Here is an 18,126-nt window from a genome sequence, read left to right as displayed (position 1 = left end):
AATATTTTAATCTATTCGCAATTTTTGCTATGGTTGTATCTAACTAATACATAACCATTGTTCTACAATTTCCCGCCGCAGTATTCGGATACAGACCCAGAGTTCTTGGAGTACGAACTCAACTCCCGTTTTGACGGCAAGAAAATGCCGAGACCGAGCACCAAACTGGCGAAGTAAGTAACACAGCAGATTGTAGACAGTATCTAATCTATAATTATTATAGTATGTCATCTAACTTATATGTATTCACCTATAGATACGACCAGTTATTTGACTTGCGTTTATTCCTATTCATATATCTAACATTTACATTATCTCCCGGTTCCTAGTGAATTCTTTCATCAGTGACAACTTTGGAAGGATAAGGATACTAACTTCCAAATTTTCGATGCCTATCAGTCCATCTTGTTCACGGAGTGGCCTAATCTCGCGAGAGTGCGAGACTAGGCCCGAGACTTGCATCGGTCTGTCGGGTCCCACCCCCCGCCGCCTCCCTCCGAAGTAGGGGCCAGTAAGTCTTGGGGAGCTCCCAACCTTCTGTCCGGTTCAGCTTGGCACCTTCCAACTGTATGTGCACCGTCTTCCTTAATCTTCCTATGTGGGTTATGAGACCGATGCCAGTCTCGGGCCTAGTCTCGCACTCTCGCGAGATTAGGCCACTCCGTGAACAAGATGGACTGATAGCCATCGAAAATTTGGAGGTTAGTATCCTTATCCTTCCAAAGTTGTCACTGATGAAAGAATTCACTAGGAACTGTATCTATACGTGACAAATGAATCTCTTCAACGTTACATTATGTCGTATTCACCTAATGTCTAACATCAGTTTCTATCTCTGTCTTTCTATTTATTTATTCATTTATTTATCTACGTTATACATATATATCTACCTATCTATGTGTCCAATTTTTTTCTATGTATTTATCTTTGAATAGAACATTTGATATAAGGTTGCATTAAAGCTGCACAGTATGTAAAAGGAAAGCGTACTAGTTAATTCTATACGCTAAACATATAATGCATTTTTTTTCATATTTCAACATTTCATGACTAGACATGGTGACAGCAGACTCGATTATATCAACTTATTTTATGCCGCCACCAATGCAGAGGACGAATAGAGGACAAGACAACACTCGTTAAGTGAGGAAAGTCGTGTAAAGTGCCTTTCCAAAGGGCACAAGATCGGTGGCATTTCAGAACGCGAACCCAGGGCCTCTTAGTTACGAGTCGAGCTCGCTGCCGTTACGCCACACGACCTCACGACCCATTTTTGTTCATTAGGACTGCATTTACATCTGTTTAACGTGAGTTCTAGGAATTTTTTAGTTATTTGCTCCAGCTGAAATTTTCTCCTTTCTGCCCGGTGCATTAGGAAGTACACGGACTCTGAGCGGAAGAAGGAAGAGTCTGCGCGGGTGAAACGCGAGGTTCTCACGGCAGCGGACAAGTTCCTCACGGCGCTGAGGGAGAGCAACCTGGACAAGAACGACACCATCGACAAGAAGGAGCTGGAACGAGCTTTTAGAAAGGTAACATTCTCTCATACCAAGCCCGCCTCTTGTATGTATCTAGAAACAGTCCTGGCGTACCGGCCCGTCTGTTTCGCTAGCGCTGCGTTTAATAGCGCTGGTCAGCTGCCAGCCAATCAGAGATTACTTTTTTGAGGGAATTTAGTCACCAGCCAATCACGTTTCCTCTTGAGCGTAGGAATCGACGTGATTTGTTGGAGTTGGCAGGTAGATGGTCAGCGTTTATTTTGAGAGAAAGACGGAACACATGTCTGTGCGCCATGGTCATTGATTGCTAGATATACAGGCAGTGGTCAGTCATGAGTTTATCTTTTTTTTTCAGCAACAAAAATAGCATCAAGTTTTCGACTGTCCTCCTGCAGTCTTCCTCAGAAATCCTGTAACCAATCCCTTAGATTATAAGACCTTCGGACGTCAGTAATTGGACAAAAGTGACAGGAAGTCTATAGCGCCCGCCGTCATTGTGACGTGTGTTCTCGGGGCTCAGCTAATCTTTATTGGACTTCCATATTATTTACATTCCGATTTGTTTTGCTGCACAGAGGCACCTATTTACCCCAGAAGATGCCCGTATCCTGTTCGGAGACGGCGTCAACATTGATGACGTGTTCTACATGCTGGACGTGGACGGCGACGGACAGGTAGGGTCACCTGTCAATCACCTGTAACACACCGGTACTCATACCGATCTAGCCTGGTTATGACAAAAAGGGATAAACGTTCTTGCCAACAGTACACAACACTGAGTAAATTGTGACTAGATTTTCGGCTGACCACGGAATGGACCCTTCTACTGCAGCTTCCGGGACGTGACGTCGGAAACACGTGATTGCAGCAAAGGGTCATACGTGTCAGATAACCTGTGTCGCCCCCCGTCTCTGTTCAGTGTTGGAGATAATGAAGTAAACCAACACAGATGAACTTTCATGCTAAAATTTGAACTTAATACTTACAGTATTGCTCCTTGTTCCTAGATCACGTACAGAGAGTTGGTGAACTACCTGGAGACGAAGGGTGTCCATCTGTTCTCTAAGTACCTGGGGTACCAGCGGCGTAACATCGAGAACGTCGGTGACTTCCTCTTCCAGCTCCAGGCCGCTCAGATGATGATCTCAAAACGTCTTTACGTTGAGGTACGGTTTAAACATTCTGGTTTTATTTTTTACTAGGCCACAGCAAGTAAATTTAATGGATGACATCCCCCGCAGACTCTAAATGTATTGCGATAGGGCGAAAAAAAAACAAGGCTGGCCAAAAAAAGAAGATTCCTACACTTTCAAATTTTGACATCATAAACCTTGTTAAAAACAAGAAATAAAAACCCGTATATATGTATTTTTCAGGGTTTACTGCCAACTATTACAACATCCGTTGTTACTGAAAAATAAAAGCTTTCAATAATTGTGCAAATGGGTTTGATTCAGTGGGAACATCACATGTAAAAGGAATAAAATACATCAAAGAAAAAGACAAAACAATAAATCAGAGCCTTGCCTTGTCTCCTCTCTTCATATTTATCTGCCATCCACGTCCCGGCATGGCAACAGACATCTTTGCCCATTTTTGGCATGTTGACAGTTGACCACTGTGAGAGTGCAACAAAATTTCTTGTTTTTCCCCAAATCAGGCGATAATCAATGCGCGCGTTGATGTCATCCATAAAAATTACTTGCTGTGGCCTAATCGGTACGAAAGTGTTGCTTCGGGTTGTGTCTCTGGTTGTCCTAAGGTGATTTTTTGTGGTTATGATATAAAGCTGTAATGTACGTATCTCTACAACTTTCCTGTTTTTGGCGACGTCTCAGGGAGGAGCCTAATGGTACAGTATTGTGTGCAATTCGCAAGAATTCTAGGAATTGTACAGGCATTTTGTCCACAGGAATGGAATGTCCACAGGCATTTCTCTGACCCACATCTATGCCCACATTCCTGGAAACCCTTGGGAAGACCCAGAAGACCTGTCTGCCACGGATGACCCTACTTTCTGTGACCCCGGGGCTCGTTCACTATACACTCGGGGGAGGAGTGCACTGTATCTGTCTTCCTCAAAATCATGAAATGATGGCAGTGCCATGCAAACAATAACTCTAACATCAACCACCGTCGCCATGGCAATGTATGTTTTCATTGCCAGTCTTGTTTCTATTTCAGAAACGGGACGCTGACAGAACTATTGGCGTCGACACAGACTACGTAGACACAGCGGATTTCGATCTCGAAGCTGAGGACAAACTTTTTCTTATCGAGGTACGTCAGAAAGGCTAAAAATCGGGCATTTCTTCTTTTTGTCTTTTCTTCGCCAAAAAATAGGAAAAGGTCAAAATGTATGGTTTTTGTATGTAATGTGGACTCAGAGGTTCACACATCAATTTGCAAAACAATTGAGCTGGTATCATGTTGATAATTTCTAAAATTTAGCAAAAACTGCTTTGGGGTCCGCGCGAACCCCAGGTGTACAGATTAATCAGTCCGGGTTCTGTTGAGGGTTAAACATACATATTCTTGACGTAGCTAAGTCTGCAATTTGTGCAATGTAGTCTGTAAAGAAAAAAACACTTGCAACAATGACCTTTAAAAATAGATTGCTATTGATCTTTGAAACAAAACTAATTTATTTCTAGATATAAAAGGGATTTGGTACGACAAACGGTGGACACTTATTGAAATTTATATCATATCTTTGCAAGAAGTCTTTGAAAATCGAATCAATCTTCGGCCAAGCAATTTTTCTTTTCGTGGCATTTCAACCTATCATGCCAATAAAGTGTTGGTACTACTATAATAACATATCCCTTTTAATATTCCGCGCTTTGGCTTCATAAATTACATAGATAAGATATAATTTCTTGGACCAATGATATTGCACGGTCACATCTGTCGTATGATATCGATTCTTAAGTTGTAGAATGCTGAATCAAGCATGGATAATGTATATAGTTTAATTTACGTCCTTAACCCTTGTCCTGCTGGCATTCCTGGCACACATTTTTCAATAATTTCATGTCTTAATTAGATTATAGACCCTCATTTTTTTTTTTTGCTCTGCAGTGGCATAGTTACTTCCGCATTCGTTGCGTTTCGCTGCGGTGTGATGCGTTGCACGAGAAATACCCCCAAATCGTACCTATACAGGGTGTTATACAGATGGTACTGTACTGTACATGTATGTATGTACAGAACAACAATTGTTGTGCTCCGCAGGGCAAGGGTTTTAACATTCATTTCTGCTGTTAACAATACGTGTGTGCAAAAAGGAATTTAGAAAATGGTATTTACGGGTAACACCCTCGATAAACTTCTAGGTTTCTTGGCATGGGTTGCCCGGCACATTCGTTGCAGTTGTACATAATTTATTACATATTGATGTATTTTTTTTAGTACAAACTGCAAATAAACAAGAAATGATAATAATAGAAAAATGAATATTCAAGACGGCTTTTTAACGAGACAGCTGAAATTAATTCTGAATAATACATGATTGACTGCCCCAAGAATGTAGCCTCTACCAGGCTTCGGGAGGCGGCTGTTCGTGTGCCGCAAAATGTTTTCTCCCAGCAGAAAAACTCCCCTGGCATGTCATCTCTCTCTTTAGCCGATTTCTACTCTTTCCAGTCACCTCCCGAAGCCTGGTAGAGTCTACAAAGAATGTCTTCATTTTCTGGACGTACGATGATTGTACAATAAATGTGACCAGATCCCTAGTCACCCACTAACTCTTCTTATTCCCCTTACTGCTATCTCTACTTTTCTTGTGCATTTCTACATTTTCCCCCTCAACAGCAAGGAAAGAGAGGCTGTCGGGCCTTCCTGAAAAACTACGTCAAAAAATTCAAGCTCAGGCCGCGCGGAGAAGACCCTCGTGCCCCAGGAAAACCTCTCCGAAGACCGGGTCCTGATCTTCCTTCTACCTCTTCAAGACATCTTCCTAATGACTCAGACTCCTCAGCAGATGTACAGACTTCTTACTCTACAAGTCATGATTACTTTGATGACTCCACGGGTGCAGTGCCGAAGAGAACGCATTTTGCATCGAGCCAAAGAGAGTCCATTCAGCAAAGTGAGGATTTCATCGAGTGATCCTCAACATCTATGTTTACCGAAGGAAAACATACTGTTTTTGCTACGTTTCCTCTTCTTCTTCTTCGGTTCCAAACACTGAACTCTGACCTGGCCAATGGCCTGACCTGGCCAATGGCCTGATTTGTTGACGTCTCTCACCATGGTGACTGGTGTTGGGTTACATAATGTTGCAGTTTTATAGTAGGAGGGATTTATACTCCTGCCTGACCATATATATGAATGTGTTTGAGTAAGAATTAACAGAGCAAACCATATGCGAAGTCAAACATTATGCATTCGCTTTGCAAATGTTACCTTTCTAATAAAATTATATATAACATAAGCTCATTTCTCTGCACCAAACAAAAGCTGCCCTTTCCTCTATACATTTCTGAAATCATCCTTTTTTAATAACTGAACATGAAAAATCTGTATTGTCTACTTCGTCACTTAAGTGCAATAAATATAAATGATATGTACGAAGAATAAGCGAGGGGCTGATCAAACATCATACCATGTACTAGTCCTTGCTCTTCATTTTTTACAACATAAGAAGTGATTCGTACCTTACAGAAGAAGATTACATGTAGGTTTTCCTCCTACCAGAAGCTACAAAGAAAGTTACAAAGAAAAATCCTGTATCACTTAAACAATTTGTGTGTAGCAATACCATATAAAGTAAAATGTATTGCCAAACAACAATAAAGTTGATAATCTCATATACATTGCAATAAGTGGAAAAGATAGCCATGGCCAAGTTACTCAAGAAGAGATACTTAGTTTTAATTATCATATCAATATACTTAGATTTGATTATCAGTTCTATCACAAGATTCTGTTGTTTTGTACTATTTTTTTTTTGGTTGTTTATTGCTTCCGGGGGAGGAGACATCCTTCCGCGGAAGGGTTTTGTGAGAGATTTAGATTGTCATGTTCGCAGCGGTTTCTGACGCGTTTGGGTGGACGGATTCTTTTGAGACTCGGTATATGTTTTGCTATTGGGTTGCAGATGATGCACGTTCTTTTCTTGTTTACTCTTTATTTTCTTTTTTTAATGATCGACAATTGTAGCAAGGCAGGCGGGGCGCTCGGGCGTTCCTGCGGGAGTTTGTGCGGAACAACAACATGCGTCCCCGCGACTCCCAGCGCCGGTCCTTCCTGAGACAGACGTACGGGAGACAGAACTCCGCCGCGGGCGGCAAACCTCCCTCCCGACCCGGGTCTAGGCGAGGCAGCTTCGACTTCGGCAACTGAGTTTCCTCGGTAACAGGCCGTTTCGCCACATTGTCAGTTCGCTACCGTCGTTTCGCTACATAACAGAAGCCGTTTCGCTACATGTACTGTATAGTAGAAGTAGTTTCGTCATGTGACAGAAGTTGTTTCGCTAACTACTTGTCAGAAGTCGTTTTGCTATATCTGAACGTTATTTCTCTATATAGACCAGTATCATTGGAAATAGTTTATTTTACACTGACTTCTATGTAGACTTCTATGAAACCGCACACCCGCACACAAGAAGAAAACAAAGCGAACTCGTGTTTACAAAGTTCAGCTTCAGCGAATATGTGTGATGATGTTTTTTTCTTTATTGTCTTGTATACAATTATTTGGTCCATATACATGTAGCTGTATCCGTTTTACAGTGCCTTGCTTAAATGTCTTAGACCGTATCTGATTTAATCGCTGTTGTTCCATTACATTTTGGTTACATACAATGAAACAAGTGTGCAATGTATAGACTTATGTAGAATTGATAATTTTGAATAGTGTGATCATTTACATGTTTTTGTGTTTTCTAATCTATACTGTAGTGCTAACCTTATATTACTAAATATACATTGTGTACATTTCGTCACATGTTTGCATGTCATTGATTTCATTGTTGTTGTCAATTTTTGTGTTTGTCAGAATTACCATAAAGCATACCAAAATGCTGCTTCAATATATGCATTAAGGTAATATTGTTTATGTATGTAAGTTTTTTTTTTGCATTTTGGTGATGAACCAAGAAAGTTGCACTGGGATGTATATGTGTGATTTATAAAATGATGATGGCATTGCAGATGGAATAAATACCATTCATTTGCTTACAAAACACAAGTCGTATTACTTACATGTTCAAGCCTTTATGGCTGCCAGTTTGGAAAATATTGGAAGTAAAATTATCATGAAAGTTCATTTGTGTCAACTTGGTAGTTACATGTTTAGAGTTAAAATGTGACAAGCCTCACTGGGTCAGTCTACTGAGGAACACCAGAGTGACTGGTTGAAAGCTCTAGGTGAGAGAACTTTTTGCGTTGGATCTAAGTTTTATCTCTAAACATGGAAGTAAAATTCATAATTTACCTGATGTTTTGCTGCTTAATGACCCCTAATAGATGACTACACTGTGTACAGAAAGTAAATTTTCAGGGTGTGTCTACAATGTATATGCTTGACTGTGTTCCTGTATACTACACATATTAGGTGCCCCAAGAATACTAACAGGAACATAGTAACATAAGGTCAGTCAAAATTCCCAATCATAAAAGGTTACCTTATTTGTGGTGGCACAACACAGATTTCGCCCTACGGGGATTTCTATAGTTAAGGACCCCAAAGTGACTCACTTCGACTCACTAAAAATTATAGTAGGGTGCACAAGCAAGGTTCAGAATTTTGACATGTTTAATTTCAGGGTATGGTGTACAAAATATGTGAAAATGGGCTCAAGTTTGCCGGGACGTTCTCTTCTCATGCCCTCTTTTATTAGCACCACTGCGGAGGTCATGGAACTGCAGCCGACGCACAGCACTAGGCGGGACAAGTATCCAAGCACAAATCTACGCAGACTGAACACGCGCCATAATTCAACTTTTACGGTCTCAAAACTGACATATTCCTCTAACATTTACCACAGGTTCCATCTCGATGCCATGCACAGAACAATCTCTGCACCCTTCTCTAGTATTGTGCAGCACTACTTTGTGCCCGGACTACTTTTGACTATGGGGTTTGCCCATAGATACTGTGTTGTGTGGCCTTGTCCCAAAGTCGGTGTCAGCTTTAGTCCACTTACCATTTTATCCACAAATGGGGTTATCGTAACATCTGTGTCCATAATATCACCAGGGTCCATAATATCACCAGGGTCCATAATATCGCCACCTTGAGAAATAGTGTGCTTAAAGATATTTTTACTGCAACATACAATAGGTATGTACATTTGATGTGTGAAGGAGTGCATACCAAAAGTATGTTGCAGTAAAAATATCTTTAAGCACACTGTTTCTCAAGGTGGTGATATTATGGACCCTGGTGATATTATGGACACAGATGTTAGCAGATCATGGCTACATGTATATCACTCACTGTCTTTAATCTTCTGCTATATGCATGCCAAATCTTACTGAAGTTTTACTCAATACTGATACATGTATCTGAAAACCTATGCCTGCTATTTGCATGCATATAGCAGAGTGAATGGTGTTTGTACATATTTGTATATAGTGTGTTTTTCTGTGTACCTGTCCTGTCTTGGTTTTTTAACTTATTGTAAAAATCAGTTACGCAATTCAGGGATGCATGCAGCATTCCCTGCTTTTGTATGATTTTGTTGATTGAATAATAAACTGTATAAACAATACTTTGGAACCAAATCTATTCAGCTCTTCCTTCTTTTGCCGTTTGAATATTTTGTGTTTACTCTCAGACTAACAAAGACCTTTTAATAGTATCAAACATGGTGAATCAAGGTATTGCTGTGTCAGCTTGTTCCTTTGCTGTTAAATATATTCTGTGCGGCGTATTGATACAGCTCCTGGTTGATGTGCTTCAACCTCTTCACTTCAAACTCTAAGTCCTGTTTACTCACATGCTCACTTTTCTCCTGAATATCCTTCTGCAAGGAAAAAAAAGATAATAAGATAGTAAACAAATGAATAACCATGCATAAAACATGTCGTTTTAGATATCATATGGTGGCAAAACATTACAAACAATAGGAATGGTGTTTATATCAAAACTGTTAATAGATAAAATATGAAATTTTCATACCTGTTCTGTGTAACTGTGCACTCTTTTAAGATCACTGTAGTCCTGATGCAACCCTTCAGACACCATACCCTGCTTACCATTAAAGAAAATTGGAAAAAATACAAAACAAAGTCATGCACATACATGTATGATGATGTTGCAACTTATTTACAGTACGTACTTCTAAATATTTCTAAATACTGGCAATAACAGTCACTGTGATAGACCAAATTTTGCAGTTAAAAGGGAAAGGAGATTTTTTGTAGTCTCCACCAGACTTCTTTTGTGGGGTGAATAAATCGTAGAAATCGGCCTAAAAAGGGTATTAATTGGCCAGAGAAGATAGCCTGCCAGAGAAGCTCCATTTCTCCGCCAAGAATGGAGCTTCTCTGGCCGGCTATCTTCTCTGGCCAATTAATACCCTTTTTAGGCCGATTTCTACGATTTATTCACCCCGCAAAAGAAGTCTGGTGGAGACTAGATTTTTTGCACTATTTATTTTATATAATAAGTTTGTTAAAACTATTCCCTAGTAGTCACATATTGGAAATGTGTACAGATTTCAACAGGTTATTGCTGAAACAATGAAAATAAAGCCACAGCAACTTTCTCTATTTGCATCTGTATAGCCCGTATAACTGCGCTTTGGCATAACACACCAGCTTCGCAGGCACATGGCACAGTGGCAGCTGGCTACATTACACCAAACGACTTTTTACCTTCGTTAAATGTAACCTTTAAATCTTACACTTAACAATGTTTAAAGCTATCTTATGATAATGCCCTGTACTTGGTGAGAGTTGGTCACCAAGTACAGTTGGTCACCAAGTTGGTCACTCTACAGTTCAAGGAAAGAATGAGTTTTTGTACACCTCAATCCTTGGTTGATAACTCTGCTACTTGAAGGCATGACTATTTCTTGCTCTTTTCTGTGCTGGTATTCGGTACTAGTAGTTGGTATGTCCACCAGTTTATTTAATAAGCCATTTTGTACATCATGCATAGTCTGGACATTTAAGTGTTTCAAGATTTGCAGTAGACCAATGCAGGAACAAAAAAGCAGTTACTGACAAGCAACTGGATTATGATTTTGGAAACGGTCAATCCAGTTGCTTGAGTAACTGCTTTTTGGTGTATCGTATTACCTGGATGTCTAACCTTCATCGACGCAATGCAGGAATTCACCACTGACCTTTTGATACTGTCCTAATCTGACGTCTACAGTGTCTCTAGTCCCTTCCTCCCTGTCTTCTCCCTGTCCCTGAATGTGAAGGTGACGTTTGAAGGGTTGTAGCAGAGCGCTGGGCTTCCCTCTGCCTGACAACATGGGGGAGGGGGGCTGCAGCAGCATGGCATTGGTCACTGGACCTGATATGGTATGAGGACAAAGTTGTTGCCATTTTTGCCAATATATCATATCTTGAAAATTATCTGTGTTTGGTAGAAGTCATTATGAAACAGTTTAAACCGTAATTGCCAACACAAGAAATTCTGTGACAAAGACTGGCGTTTGGGTACATGTGTACTTCAAGTTTTTGTGTTGGAAATTGCCAATATACATGTACAAGTCAAGGGTACATGCTGAATGCATGGTGTTACCATAGACTGACAGGAAGATCAAATTGGAGGTCAAAATGGTTTCCCTGAAGGCTGGGAGGAAGGTCAAAATTGGAGGTCAAAATGGTCTGCCAGAGGCTGGGATAGAGTGATAAATAAAGGCAATATAAAAAGAAGTAGCAAGAAATTTAAAATAATAAATTGAATATTATCAAATTATAATACTTCATGAAGGTGTGAAATCTTTCATTTCTTGTTGTGAATGATAGTCCTACTAGTAAGGCCTTAGAAAAAAATGTTGTCTTTCCTGTTTTAGTCCTTTTTTGACCATGTCGACCTCTATATATGTAGCTAGTAATCCAACTTATTCAATACATTTTAACAACTTTGAAAGTAAAAGGTGCATGAGGACACCTCACTCAATATCTTCAATGTTTGAAAACTAATTGCACAACATTTTTTCACTCAGGTGTCAGATCCTGGACTGGTCAATCAGCTAAAAAAATTACGTCTCTCGCTAGGGTTTACCCACAACTGGCTAGAGTCAGCAGTTTTTTGTAGGGTCTATCAGGAAACACGAAACACAACATTTTTTTTCCTAGACCTGAACACCCCCCTCCCCCTTTATTTTACCTTTGTGAGAGAAGGTCCTGACGCACTGCATGCTGGGAATGTCCCACAGTCTGGCGGAGTGGTCATGTGACCCAGACAACAGCTGACTGCCGTCCATGCTGACCGACAAGCATGTCACCTGTTTACTAACAAACAAAAAATACAATAAAATAAACAAACAAGGATGTGAAGGTAAACATTTTCAAATTGAACCACTGCAAACATTTTAAGAATTTACACTAAACCTTAAAAAGCATTTTAGGATGACTAATGTGATTATCACATCAATTTCTTTTTTAATTAAATCCTTTGCAAATGACAAAAGAAAAAACTTTTGGGGACGTAAATTTGCGATGGAATTTGAAAGTAAAGCTGTACTCATTACACCACTCTGTTGCAATGTATAAAATGATGAAAGTTGTGAATTGAGTGTACTCAAACTAATAGGTGAAATGGATATTTAATATCTTTTATTTGTTCTTACCCATGTCCTTTGAAAATTTGACGTTGGTCATCATCTGTGTCTTCAATGTGCTTTTCTCTCTGGACAGGCTAGCATGAAAAAATGACAAAATAATTACTGAATGTACCTTGAGTAATTAAGACGTGGACTTTTTGCAAAACAACTTTATGTGTGCATGCAAGCATTACTAGCCTTGGAGCAAGTATTTTTGCCCATCTATATCTAACTGTAACCATCCTTGGATATGACCTTGGTGACAGTCCAACAGAAAAAGCATCAAAAACACTTTCATTTAAGGCTGCTGAATCAAAAGCATTTGATTTGATTCTGCTCAATCTGGACATTTTATCCTTAGGCTAGTGGAAAAAGAGCCGTAGATCATAATAATAGTCTAAGACCACTTTCCAAATACCGGCGCCATTTTGAAATCCGCTCTCGAGATCTGAACTCGGGCTGTAAGAAACTGGTTAGTGCCGTACATTAACAATGGCATCTCCACTACAGTCATCTTCCGAGGTTAGTTATGCTCTCTGTTGGCGACATCCGCCGATATTTATGCATGTCATGAGTAGACAATATTATTGTGGACACATGAAATCGATATAGGGCAGTAATTTTGTAAATTTCCGTTCACTTTAAAGCTGAAATTTTGTGTTTGAAGAGAGCATCACTTCTTGAAAAGAGTAAAAGACCAAACCTTACAGTTTGGTCTTATACAGCTTGCATACAGTACAGAAATTATGTGCCACACCTAGCTAGAGAGGCACTTTACCAGTCATGCAATACAAAAGAAACAAACAAACAAACAAACAAACAAGCTGTACCTGAGCGTGCAGGTTGACTTGGTGGATGTTTCCGTTGATGCCCCCTGCAAAGAGGCGTGTCTCAGCTGTATCCATGGTAACAGAGGTTATACTGACATCAAACGAAACTGACATAAGGACCTGGCCTGAAGAGACTTCAAATAACTGTGGAGAAAAAAAAATTTATATGTAGTTTTTTTTTACATAATTACACATACAGGAAACAAGCACACATTTTTATATCAAAATATAATATTTACTATTTTGTTTGGAAACTGTTTAGGTTTGGACCTGGCCTGAAGAGACTTAAAATAACTGTGGAGAAAAATATTATGTGTAGCTTTTTTTAGAGCATTATACAATGTACATATACAGGAAAGAAGCACACATTTTTCTGTCTATCACAATATGTACAAAATAACATAAACAAACAAAACAATAAATTAAATGTATCCAAATATTTGAAGTGTTACCTTGACTGCCTCTCCTCAAAGTTTGAATCCTAAATTGAGTGTGGTCTGCACGCAACGTCTGGCTGTAAGCGGTTGCGTGCATTGTTCGTTGCGCAAGTGGTAAGTGAATTGTACATGCTTACATCATACGATCTCTGTGGGATTGCAACTTTACCGTAAGGAGGCTGTACTCACACATGCGTCTTACGTACGTACGCGCGTCGCCTGTACTTGCACGAAGGGGTGGTGAATATGCAGACCGCATGCAAAAAAAGTTTTACATGCACTTAAAGTTCTTCGCCGTGTCTGCGTGCTCCCAAATCCGTGGGATTCCGTACGGAGGCGGTACTCACCACGCACGGATGCCCTACGTTTGCCCACGTTTTTGCACATACACAGCATGCAGATGCATGTATGGCGGGTTGTGACCGAGGCTTAACAGTGTCAGATTTCAAAACAGAATGTAGTGTCTCTTACCTTGCAGGTCTGGTCTAGAGATGCAGACGCTGCCCTAGCCTGCAGTCCACCACAGCCACAGTACAGGTCTGTGACAGGCAGGGAGTGGTGAGACAGGGTGTGCCTGGGTTCCGGACTGTGGCCTACTGCAGTACTGGCTCCTGAGAGCACACTGATAGCAGAAAAAACAAATCAGTTCACTAAAACAAGTACATAAATGAATCACTTCTTCTGAATTAACATTTTCATGAAAATAAAGGTTGGACTGATTATTAGGATATAATTACAAGAAGTTCTAAGAATAGGAATGGTTCTCTTAAAGATGTACATGTATTAGATGCTAAGGCCTAAGGTATGTTTATTCGGGACATGAGAGTATATCAAAATGTAGAATGTATAATAGTAACATAAAAATCAGAAATATTTGATGGACATGCAGGTACTCTCTCAAGAGGCTCAGTCATTGGTCAATCCACTAATTGCCACCTTCTCATTGGCTGAACTACTAATGTAGTTGCGATGGACAGTGAGGATCAGTTAGCAGCACCTGACAGCAAGAAATTGTGTGACACAGGCTGGTCTCACTCTCGCCTTTGGAACTACATTTAGCAGTTTAGCCAATGAGAAGATGGCAATTAGTGGATTGACCAATGACAGACTGGGTCTCACCTGTGAAGAGGCCAGACGAGGACAAGGTTGTCATCTCCGGCTGACAGGAAGTGACTTCCATCGTCTGTGAAACTGAGACAGGTCACACCCTGGTAGTGTCTGGTCAGGACAGCTAACAGGTTACCTGTACACACCTGTGTAAAAATACATGTACAAGACAGTATTGACAGGACAGCTAACAGGACAGCTAACAGGTTACCTGTACACACCTGTGCAAAAATACATGTACAAGACAGTATTGACAGGACAGCTAACAGGACAGCTAACAGGTCACCTGTACACACCTGTGTAAAAAATACATGTACAAGAAAGTATAGATAGTACTCAAACTACTTTTTTTCTGCATACCAGTACTTTTTTCTGCATACCAAGTACTACTTTGATAATCACCTGTACCTGACAAATTTTACCTGCACTACTCAAAAGTATGGGTCATACCAAAATCTATTCAAAAATTTTAAATAATAGGTGGTCACAGTCAATTAATGCAGAAAAAAAATCAGCATACACCTTCTTGTACATGTAAGAACATTGTACATATATTATATATTACCTGCCAAATGTTGATCTTCTCGGCGATACCAGCAACTACAAAGTTCCCATCAGGTGACACCGCCATGGCCGAAACCCGACCACCACACACCATTCGCTGTTGAACATGGTCCTGGGAAGAAAAATTATCAAAATTTTTGTGACGTGCCATTTTTTTCAAATTTTCTCATGAAGACCTACCCACCTACCATGACAATGCATATTAAGTGTCTTAAATTATGCTGTTCACAGACAAACAAACAGACAGGCAGGCAGACTGAAAACATAACTTTCTTGGCGAAGGTAATTTGGTCAAAAGTCATATAATCTGGGTGCCAGGTCTGGGAGTCTAACCCGTGGGGAGTTTGGCTGTCCCTACAACGTTGTAGGGCCGGCTAAACTCCCCCCAGGCTCAACTCCCCCGTAGTGGTAATTTAGATAGGCGGGTGAAGGAACTATGGCTGCCGTAGGAAAGTGGCTACCAACCCTGGTATCCAGTCTGATCGTGGTCGGGGCCGAAAGAGCTCTGTCCCGCCCGCCTCACATAGGTTTCCCGGTGTGTATTTCACGAGAGATTGATTAGCCCTATACGAACATAGTGTTGGGGGGAAACTAAATCCCCAAGCATACTGTCTCTCATTAGCGTAACTCTCCTACCGGGACGGTCTGTTGCACTGGGCGGGGGAAGCTATTAGAGCCCCCGAAGACACACCCTTGTCTGGATTCAGAACTTCCTGTTGGGCAGGTCGCAAACAGTTGTGCTTGATGGAGAGCGCTCTGACCCCATGTCTGTGACCTCGGGAGTCCCCCAAGGCACAGTGTTGGGGCCCATCCTCTTCTTAGCCTACATAAATGATTTGCCAGAACATGCTGTAAGTGCCAAGGTGAGACTTTTTGCAGATGATTGCATATTACAGATGCCAATACACGATAAATCTGACTGTGCTAAATTGCAGGAAGACATAGATAACATCAGCCTATGGGAGCGCAGGTGGCTTATGGAGTTTAACCCTTCAAAGTGCGAAGTAATGACCATTCCATCATCTAAAACTCCAATTACTCATTCATATGTCCTCCACAACCAGCTCCTAAACAAGGTAAGTACCACTAGATACCTTGGGGTCACCATATCCTCCAACCTGACCTGGGGCAGCCATGTTGATGCCGTATCATCTAAGGCCAACAAAACACTTGGCATGCTGAGACGCTGCCTGAGGATCGCCAGCACTGCGGCTAAGGAAAGGGCCTACATGGCCCTGGTAAGACCACAGGTGGAATATGCTTGCAGTGTTTGGGATCCACACACCCAGGATCAGGTGGGTCGGATAGAGATGGTGCAGAGACGAGCTGCCCGATATGTTACAAATAACTTTCTCCGTACAAGTTCTGTCACCGACATGTTACACAAGCTTGGCTGGCAAACTCTAGAAAGCCGACGGAGGAATGCCAGACTTGCCACATTATATAAGATTACCAACAATGTCATTTCTGTGCCGCACGCATCTAGAGTTGTCCCGGCGGCTCGATGCTCCCGCCGCACCAACCATGCTCTTAAGCTGCAGACCATCGCGAGTAAGAACAACTATTATAGGCTCTCGTTCTTCCCTCGTACCATCAAAGAGTGGAATGAACTTGAGCCTGGTGTGGCGGAGGCGGGGTCCCTCACCCAGTTCAAAACTGGACTGGCGAGGACCCTGCTGCATTGAGTCGCCCCTACACGTCTTGTATATATGTATATATATGTCCTACTAACACACTAAATGCACAGTCTTGTCCTTTACACCAACAGACTCAGTTATTTACGTTCCGTAGTGTCCCCTCCTTTAGTTACCCTTGTTTTTATTTGTACCGGTCACTTGTTTTGTAATTAACACATGTACATGTGCAGCTGCTAGTAATCCAATATATATTGGGCTCAGCAGTACTTAAGATGATGATGATGATGAACCTGCCTGAACACCCCAATACCCCCAATCACGTAAGACTAGATACCAGGCTACTAGTTACTGTAGTAGTAGTGAGCCTTACCCGTCTCTGCAGAGCCCATACATGTATGAGCGGTTTGTTGTTAGCGGCGCTCAGCAGGTACTGGTTCCCGAGCAGACACAGGCCTCTCGGGCCGCTGCCGTCTCCCTTGTACGTGGCGAGAGTCGTGCCGGACTGAAGATCCCACAGACAAGAGCTCCACAACTGTCCAGAAGTATCACTGGTCAGCGCCGCTTCCAACACGTGGGCAGCCATTTTGGAGAGGTCACTGGACGATTACATTTTCTAAAAGGGATGAGAATTCTTAATTCTCAATTATTAAGATCCTTCGCGTAGACAGTTCATAAGACGAAATCTAAACAGCAAATAATTAAATTTAAGTACCTACCGACTGTATGTTATGCAAAAGAATAGATTTAATATGGATAAATTAATGTTTATAAAAGTTATAAACTCTCTATATAGAAATGAAATGTTCCAATGACGTCAGAGCCAGCTGTTTGACTTTTTACGATTCCGAATCATTCAGAAGTTGTTGCACTTTGTCCCCTATTGCAAATTTACGTGAACTTTGTCCATTTTGTACTTTAAGAATCTTCACAGTAGGAGCAAACGCTGCTTGAGAAATTCTACCCAGTCTTTCTGTGTCCTATTTTGGGTAGTTCAAGTGAAATTGAGCTGAGTTTTATATCATATTATTTTCCTATCTAATTTGATGAACACGCCCACTTGAGTGTAAAAAGTTGGCTCGGCGAAAAAAAAGAGAGATTATTTCTTAAGTTCCAACATGGCGACAGAAGGGACGGAGAGAACCGGTCTTGTAGCAGAGGGAGAGAACTTTACTCTAGACGGAAAGCCCGTACAGCTACTGAGCGGAGCTATCCACTATTTCAGGTAAAACGTTATTTTCTAATTATCTTTTTAGAATTTGACATAGCCTCTACCAGGGCTCCAGGCTTCTTGAGAAATAGTAGAAATTTGCCAATGACTGA

General features: G+C 41.0%; 3 protein-coding genes across 3 annotated transcripts in view; 2 read left to right on the top strand and 1 right to left on the bottom strand.

Annotated features, from left to right (window-relative positions):
- Window positions 1–86: 86 nt before the first annotated feature.
- On the top strand, window positions 87–7,759 carry LOC109486214. The gene is made up of 6 exons (XM_019789928.1): window positions 87–173; window positions 1,376–1,532; window positions 2,075–2,173; window positions 2,507–2,665; window positions 3,684–3,779; window positions 6,663–7,759. Exons 1-6 carry the CDS (start codon window positions 145–147, stop codon window positions 6,843–6,845), a joined length of 723 nt encoding a protein of 240 aa, XP_019645487.1. The 5' UTR covers window positions 87–144; the 3' UTR covers window positions 6,846–7,759.
- A 1,466-nt stretch (window positions 7,760–9,225) lies between these two features.
- On the bottom strand, window positions 9,226–17,415 carry LOC109486425 (WD repeat-containing protein 18-like). Its single transcript, XM_019790259.1, has 10 exons — window positions 17,177–17,415; window positions 15,171–15,281; window positions 14,618–14,751; window positions 13,970–14,120; window positions 13,062–13,205; window positions 12,259–12,326; window positions 11,796–11,920; window positions 10,798–10,973; window positions 9,627–9,698; window positions 9,226–9,471 (listed from the first exon to the last, which is right to left on the bottom strand). The coding sequence occupies exons 1-10, from the start codon at window positions 17,387–17,389 to the stop codon at window positions 9,337–9,339; spliced, it is 1,329 nt and encodes a 442-aa protein (XP_019645818.1). The 5' UTR covers window positions 17,390–17,415; the 3' UTR covers window positions 9,226–9,336.
- A 245-nt stretch (window positions 17,416–17,660) lies between these two features.
- LOC109486099 (beta-galactosidase-1-like protein 2) overlaps window positions 17,661–18,126 on the top strand; it is a 17,480-nt gene continuing 17,014 nt past the window's right edge. Inside the window, exon 1 of the mRNA XM_019789783.1 lies at window positions 17,661–18,028. Within this exon, the coding sequence (XP_019645342.1) occupies window positions 17,922–18,028 (107 nt within the window). The 5' untranslated portion in view covers window positions 17,661–17,921. The remainder of the gene's footprint in view (window positions 18,029–18,126) is intronic.

This window comes from Branchiostoma belcheri, unplaced genomic scaffold (assembly GCF_001625305.1).
Source record: "Branchiostoma belcheri isolate BF01 breed outbred unplaced genomic scaffold, Haploidv18h27 scaffold8, whole genome shotgun sequence".
NCBI classification, from domain to species: domain Eukaryota; kingdom Metazoa; phylum Chordata; class Leptocardii; order Amphioxiformes; family Branchiostomatidae; genus Branchiostoma; species Branchiostoma belcheri.
This window is presented reverse-complemented; position numbering and strand designations above follow the sequence as displayed.